Source organism: Limulus polyphemus, unplaced genomic scaffold (assembly GCF_000517525.1).
Source record: "Limulus polyphemus unplaced genomic scaffold, Limulus_polyphemus-2.1.2 Scaffold90, whole genome shotgun sequence".
Classification (NCBI taxonomy): domain Eukaryota; kingdom Metazoa; phylum Arthropoda; class Merostomata; order Xiphosura; family Limulidae; genus Limulus; species Limulus polyphemus.
Genome location: NW_013665700.1, coordinates 813,609 through 822,114, shown reverse-complemented (window position 1 = coordinate 822,114; position 8,506 = coordinate 813,609). Strand labels below are relative to the sequence as shown.

Below are 8,506 nucleotides of genomic sequence, written 5' to 3'. Positions count from 1 at the left end.
CACACATCTTTCAGTATTTAAGCAAATACACTGTATATAAATGTATATATGAGGCTGCTTTTCCCAGAAACAATACACACACACCCAGCATTTTTTATGGTGTGTTATCTGAATGTTATTGAAATGAACAATGGTCTTTCCTTCCTTAGTTGGCATGGTTAACGTTTTCGTCATATTCAATATCATAAAAGTTTTAGATGTATTTTTAGATTCTATAATAAAAGAAAAGGTGTTGTTACTGTAGTACCATATAATGATATTATTTTGTCCCCCGGTGTGACAACAGTAAGTCTACTGAGTTACAACGCTAAAATCCGTGTTTCGATTCCCGCCAATGGATCCAGCGTATAGCCCAGTGTGGTGTTGCTCTAAAAAAACGAACAAACAAACAAGCATATTATTTCTCCTCTTCTACTATGAGCATTCATCCATACTGCTTGAACCCTGTCAACCAGAACCATAGAACTTAGGGATTATCTTAAAAATAGGATCCTTCTAATAATCTAATTGTGTGGATATTTGGAAGTGAATGTAAACAACACAATGGAACTGCCAAATCTGAAATCCCGAAAGCACTGTAAAACCCAGATAGTAATAAAAAATTACATCTGGATTAACGTGCGAGTGATGAGTTTACCCATAGATGATTTCAACTTTTTCTATCTATATTTTAAAATAAAATATCGATAATTGAAATAATCAAACAAATGATTTACAAATACCATATTAGATACTATGATTAATTTCATTTGTAGCTCCAGAAATATTCTTGAAAGAGTTTCAGTTCAAATCCTACTGTCTCTTAAGGCATTCCGCAATAGAAAAAAACCGACAGTAACTCAGATTAGATTGTATGCAGTAAAATATGGGAATGATGTGAACGAAGACAAGACTAGTTAAACAGATACATCTTTTTATTGTGGTGATCGCAAATATTTTAATCAAATTCAAAACAAACCTGAAGTTACGTTAGGACTAAAAGCTTTGATTGTTTTTTCGTTGTTGTTTTACACTCCGTTCTAATCTGTAAAGACCCAAATAATGTAACTGTGTGAGTAAGACACAAAAACTTCTAACTAAGTTAAACCAGATCAAAAAGAACAATGTTAACTAACAACATAAACTACAAAGAAATACAAAATTACAACAACAACAAAATAAATTTATAATCAAAATGCCTAGTAGGAAGATCCTTTAATAATTGGTTATCAAGTTGAATTGTAGCTTGAACACTAATGTGAAGATCTAAATTATGAACCAAAAAACACTTGTACAGAAGTTGGGAAATGGTTCCTAATTTTTAGTGCATTATAATATCTATATTTATTTCCTTCTACAGTCCCTTACATTTGCGATCAAACAAATTAATTGATAACTTCGTCACGTCTAATTGTTGCTTTATATTTCATACCTTCGTAATCCTCAATGCTCACCAAATCCTCATTCATGTTATGTTAAACACAGGAGTTAAGTAAAAAAAAAAAGTATTGAAATCCAAGGCAACAGTAAGACGTTCTGGTGTGTTTTATTTGAAATCACTTGGTATGGATGACCATTATTAATATAACAATTAACTTCTATAGTCACATAAATAATAATTCTAACAATAAGATACACAGGTTTATTTAGATTAAAGGAATAAAGCTCGAAGAAACTGATTCATCTAGATTTAACGTTTTCGTTTTGAACAAATAATCGTTTGTTCATTTCTTTCTTGTATGCTTGTGAATCATTCAGACTGGAGTGCCAAATGATTTGACTATAGAGGTAAATTTACCTAACTTTAAGGCAGAATATTTAGTCTATTATTAAATATATATTTATAATGGTAATTTACTGGAAAATGAGCAACTGATGTGACTGTTAGTTATCACATTCACTTGTAAATGTGTTTGTTTTCATTTAAAAACATTAGGCAAACCGCTTTTTAGAATTTATTATATTATTATATTAAATTGTTTATTAGGAAAACGCTTCGACTACTGATCTGAGACGTTTTTACCGGGTGTCTTACAAACTTTTTATTGTTTCTATTTTTCGAGTTTATTTCTTAAAATAACTCATAATATACCATTTTTATCAAAGATTAAAGCATAAAAAAAGAAAAATGTACTTAAGACGCATTAAGAATCAAAATCAAATCTTAAATAAGAATAGAAATTATTTCTCCTTAGCTGAATATTAATTAGGTGGTTGTATCACCTATTATTTGTAAGCACTTCTCACGTGGTTGTGTCACTTGGTATTTTTAAGCACTTCTCGTGATAAGAACAAAGAAAGTATTGAACTTTGGCAAAACAGTTTAAGTTATTTTGAGTAGGTTCGTATGTAGTCATGTAAGCCAATATCAAACCCCCTTGCACGACTGACTATGTACGAATTTAGGAAAAGCATAACGATTTACTGATACAGAAACGTTGGCGAAAACAACGGTGCGTTTGAAGATGTCGCGAGTGTTCAAGTCTTAGAGGAACTAGTTCTGAAAACTTCTTCAGTAAAGCCATTTGTTCGACGTTGTATCGTGTCGTTGACTTCAGTTTTAGTTCTGTTATATGTCCTTACAATTAGTTTCAGTTTCTGTTTCTTGACAAACAATTTCGTAGGTTCGTGAAGTGAGAATAAAATCTATCCTGTAAATCGATGTGGTTACATCGTAATAATATGTAAAATAGACCATAATATTGAAAACAAAACAAACTGTGATATCCAATGGAAATGTATAATTATGTATTTAATAATTTCTCAGTGTTTGTTTTATACCATGTGTAAATAATAATTATTTTATGGTTACTTATCCTTCATGGCTGTAACTTTATCAATTAATAAAAATAAAAACTACAACGTGATATCTTGCGTATTAACTGGCTAATTGTTTAAATAGTTTAATGTTTACGATAAACTAAACTAAAAAAAATAACCGTTTTGCAAAATTCATATTTGATTTGTGTATCGTTTATGCTGAAAAATTAATGAATTAACATATATGGACTATAGAGATTGTTCTAAAATAATAGAAATAGAGAAAATGTTCAGCTAAACGTTCTTTCAAAACAGTATAATTAAACTAATTGTACTCTTAAAACCCCCATCAACTGTACTCTTGTTTGTATTTAATAACAATAGACTTGAACCAATTGTACACCTGCTGAACCAAGTATTCACTTGTTTAAATTCATTAAGGATAGAGCGAGCTGAACTAACAAAATTCTGCTTGTAAGTAATACTGTTATGGCTAAACAATACTTAGTTACATTATAACGAAACAATAGTATTAGGCCTATTATATTTTTAACACCACATTCTTTATCTTAGCCCCTTAGGGATTTTAAAGGACTTGTATTGTTTGTAATTAAGCACAACGCTACACAATGGGCTATCTGGGCTCTGCCCACCACGGGTATCGAAACCCGGATTCTAGCGTTGTAAGTCCGCAGACATACCGCTGTTTTAAAGGACTAGAAGAGTGTATAATAATAGTATTCCAACCACACGCTGTTTGCTATATACATTACCGACGATGAGTTTCGCTCACTCCAGAGCTCATCATGCGTGAAGTGTTAAAATATATAATAGGTTTAATATTAATATCTAGTGACAACAATAATTAATTATAATCACGCTTCGCGAGCTTGAAAAATAGCATTCACACCATAACCATTGTTGGTGTTTTATCAAATGACGTATATAAATAATGTTAGACCACAAATGTGTTTGTTGTTTTCCAGTCGTTCTGATGAGCTCTGGATTGAGCAAAACACATCGTCAGCAATATAACATTGGTAAAATATTTATAACATATATAAATAGAAAAATAATTATGTCACTTGAGTGTACAGCGTTTGGTACCTGATGATGACAAAACCTTGTCGAAACGTTGTACATTTGCTGTTATGTTAAACTTATATTAAAGTTTTTCTTCATTACCCTTTCAAGCCGTCTCCAGCCATTATTAGAGATTATATATATATATATATAACACGCATAAACACACACAAATATATATATATATATTGATACACACAAGTGATGGAGCTTTTTAAAATATATATTGTAGTTAGTTAAATATTCTATTATGGAATCAAACAAAAGATGCTGAGTGCGGTTACCCAATTTTAATAAGTATACTGATAATCGTGAACTTGGGCACTAACTCCTTCAATAAACACCATAATTGACTGATATCGCATTACATATGGTACTAACGCTCCCGGAAAGGCATTAACGGAAACTAGGAAAAGTAAACTGGAACAAAACTTGTTTTTTGACTAATTCCAAGGGAATGGTTGGAGACTGTCGGTGCCTTTAACGAGTCAGAGCAAGGTGACCAAGGAAGTGTAAGATCTCTCTCTTTCTCTTACTCACTCTCTTTACACAACAGAAATGTTCTTTGTTTGGTGCTTTGATGCATGTCATTCGGTTACTTTGAACCAGGAGATGCATGGCACAAACAAACTAATTCGTCTCTCGTTCTCTCTGTGGCTAAAAGATGGACGTAAAGAGGGTATTTAAGGCTAGAAGACTCCAAGGGTTAGTATCAAAGATTTCTGTGCAGTGTGAGTAGACACACTTACAAGATAGCGTCTCTCCTGTCCAAACACGTTATAAAAAACACCACAAAAGGAATCTAGAAAGACATTACATCGTTTAGATATTTGATTAGAATGCACTTATCAAGGGCCTTGAGGGTAAGTCTGCATATGTCACTTTGATTTAGTGGTAAACATTTATTGTGTATGTCATTAAACTAATTACAGTTTGATGTAACCACAAAGGTATGGTGAGATAATTGACATGATTATTCTTGATGTAAATTGAAATAACGATCGTATTAAATTATAAACCCCAACCTAGAAGTAAGTAAATATCTTAAGCTACTTAGCGTTGTTTTTTTAGATCTATAGCAACATTGAGGTTTTGTCGCAGAAACTGTTAATGATCCAGTTTATAAATAACTCAACAACTATTTAAGTACCATTGTAAAAGGATGTTACTATACGTACCTCTTAATTACTTTCATTTGTTGAAACCTGTGACGACATTTTGAGAAGATTATCATATTTAAAATGTATTTTGTTATGAAAGCCCCAATTTCTTACCAAATCTTTTTAAAATCATTTATTAAAAATACAATATTTTTTATAAGCTGTTACTCTTTCATTTGAATTGTGCAGGTCCATGTTGGCCTCTGTGTGCTGTTGGTTTCTTTGGCCATTGCCGAAGAAGTCAAAGAAAAGGAAAATGTTGCTGACATCAAGGCAGAAGAAGCACAACAAGTAGATCTGCAAGTTGCCGAGACTGGTTATGGTGGAGGATACGGAAAAAAACACAATTATGGTCATGGTTACGGCCATTATGGAGGCGATTATCATCATGGTGGAAAAGATTATAAAAATCACGATGATTATGGAGGTAAGCACAAATACGACAAGGGAGGGCATTATTATGATAAATATGGTAAAGACAAACACGGATATTATGGACATGGCGAAAAGCACGGAAAAAAGTACGGTAGCGACCAATATGGCGGCAATGGTAAAAAAGGAGGTCATTATGGAGACGACTATTATAAGGCCTACGGACATAAAAAACATGGTAACAAGAATGTGTACCACAAGGAAGAATACAAGGATGACAAATCATATTATGATGATTTCCATGACAAAGACTATGGAAAGAAGTATAAAGACTACCATGACTATTATGACCACCATGCTGGCAAACACTATAAGAAATATGACAACAAGAAATATCATGGTGGAAACAAATATGGTGACGACTACCACAAATACGGAAAGGGAGGATACGATGACTATTATGGCAAAGATTACAAGGATGGAAGTAAATACTACAAGGATGGGCATGGATATAAGAGTGGTGGAGGTGGCTACAAAAAAGGTGGCTACGGAGGCTATAATAATCATGGTGGTGGTGGATACGGAGGACATGGCGGTGGCCATGGAGGATATGGTGGCGGTGGCTATGGAGGGCATGGTGGCGGTGGTTATGGAGGATATGGTGGCGGTGGCCATGGAGGATATGGTGGTGGTGGTGGTTATGGAGGATATGGAAAAGGTGGTTATGGGGGGTAATAATGGTTATGGCTATGCTGGCAGCGAAAATCTCTTGACCTTCTCTGAAGCTTTTGGTGACTATAACAAAGGACTTTCATTCTAAGGTCTCGTTTATCCCTCTGCTTACTAAGCAATTGTACCAAAATAACTTAATTTCAGCTTATTTATGTAAACATATATATATATATATATATACAGAGTTTCCCTGGTAGAAAAACGAAAAATTGTAACACCATAAGACTTAAACCAAACCTTCGCGGTTTTGTTTTGTACAGTACGTGATAATAATATTCATAGTCACCTTACATAATTATTTATCTTCTAACCTATTTTAATATATTGCGATTAAAGTATGACATCATTAATGTTACGATTAATAAACCTCAGCTGAAAATATTACAGAAGATGGTTTCAAATGCAACAATAAAAGTACACATCATGTAATGCGAATCATGTGTTGTTTCGTGAAATGAAAGCGTTTGATATCTGCTCTCGCAACATCTTTGCTTCTTTTGCACTCGAAAACAAATTTAAATGGTTACTTTGTATCTGTCCAGTTCCTATCTATCCAGTGGCACAGCGGTATGTCTGCGGATTTACAACGCTAGAATCCGGGTTTCGATACCCGTAGTGGGCAGAGCACAGATAGCCCGTTGTGTAGCTTTGTGCTTAATTACAAACAAACTTATCTATTTTGCTAATATACTGTCTATGTCCGTCGTTCGTTAAATGATGTAACATAAGGTTATCGGTAATTTAGGTGTAAATATGAATATTACAACTTCTCATAAAGGATTATTAATGTATATTTGAGAAAACACTGGTTTTATCTAATTCTCATAGTGTGAAATTGCGAGAAACCTTAATTTAGGCACAAGAAGCTATTTTGTGTATGTTTTTAGATAATTAAACAAACCATAACTGAATATTCAGATAAATAAGTCTACAAATTTCAGAGCTCTCTCCGTTCTTATCAGCGGAATATAACTGTATCAATTAAAGCCTATGGCAGTTATTTGTTAGAGACACATTTTTTTGTGTATGTTTCTACAACAGACAGGATACATTACTCAAGTGAATGTATTTAAATATATATCAAATAAATATATTATTATATAATACCTGTGTTTTGAATTCTTTATACATGTATACACACACACACAGATATATAAGTATTCATTATCATATATTAATATTATCAGTGCTTACATTGGTAGCAATGAAAGCAAACAAGCCACAAAAATATAGAAATTTCCACCTTGCATTTTATATCCAATGCCCAGAGAATATTCTATTGGCTATTGATTCTAATTTATTAGCGAAAGTAAATAAAAATATATAATAGTATGTCAACCACATGTTCTTGATAAACTAGAAAGGTAAAAAAACGTACTAATTCAACTGCTAATCAACACGTTAAAAGTTAACTTAAAGGTAGTGAAAGAGTGATCAATTTTAACTTTCACACCGAAACCATCGTTCAGAATATATGTCATTTATGTGCATTCTTAATTAAAATCAATTTGCTGTAGTTTTACAACGTCAGTATTTGTGATCTCACAACTGAATCTGTTATAATTTTATTTTAAATAGGCATTTCGCCAGAGTGAAGTTTTTAGTTTCTGTCACATGAAGCGTTGTGCAATTAACGTGTTGATAGCAGAGAAAGTATAGTTGGATTATAATGTTTTTTAACGTGTTGATAGCAGTTCAATTAGTATGTGTTTTAACGTTTTGATAGCAGTTCAATTAGTATGTTGTAACATGTTGATAGCAGTTCAATTAGTAAGTTTTTTAACGTGTTGATAGCAGTTCAATTAGTATGTTTTAACATGTTGATAGCAGTTCAATTAGTATGTTTTTAACGTGTCGATAGCAGTTCAATTAGTATGTATGATTTTATTGAAATAGGTAGCACCACAAAACAATCAACTATTTATGGAACTCAAAACTAGCATGTCTACAAAATAATCACTGCAAGATATTTCACTATATTCAGTTTGACACAGAGTTAATTTCTTAAAACACATAATATTAAGTTAATATAGCATTCTTGAAATAAATTAAGCTATAAAAAAAATAATAACGTATAAACAATCGAAACTTCTTTTCAAATTTTCAATACAAATGTGTCTTAATTTACTAACTTTTGTGTATCAAGTTATCAACAAATCTTCTTAATTTTCAATTTCATTATTTAACAGTAGATTCACTGACAAAAATAAGAGCCGTAGTTTCCCTTAATGTAGTATTAACACAGATAGAGACGTTAGTTCTTGATTATACACTTAAACTTCGCAAGTTATTGATTAAATTAACCTCCTTTAAAAATATTCCTATGAAAATACGTGCAATAATTTGTTTGTTTGTTTTTGAATTTCGTGCAAAGTTACCCGAGGGCTATCTGCGCTAGCCGTCCCTAATTCAGCAGTGTA

General features: G+C 32.3%; 1 protein-coding gene across 1 annotated transcript; it reads left to right on the top strand.

Annotated features, from left to right (window-relative positions):
• The first annotated feature begins 4,661 nt into the window (after window positions 1-4,661).
• Window positions 4,662-6,089, top strand: LOC106468662 (cold and drought-regulated protein CORA-like). The gene is made up of 2 exons (XM_013929100.1): window positions 4,662-4,685; window positions 5,172-6,089. The coding sequence occupies exons 1-2, from the start codon at window positions 4,662-4,664 to the stop codon at window positions 6,087-6,089; spliced, it is 942 nt and encodes a 313-aa protein (XP_013784554.1).
• Window positions 6,090-8,506: the final 2,417 nt, after the last annotated feature.

What these genes read in the sequence shown, in the direction of transcription:
- LOC106468662 (XM_013929100.1), top strand. Translation starts at nt 4,662, where the DNA reads ATGCACTTATCAAGGGCCTTGAGG. An exon ending in ACTTATCAAGGGCCTTGAGG is followed by an intron (nt 4,686 to 5,171) that starts GTAAGTCTGCAT and finishes TGAATTGTGCAG; the next exon opens with GTCCATGTTGGCCTCTGTGT.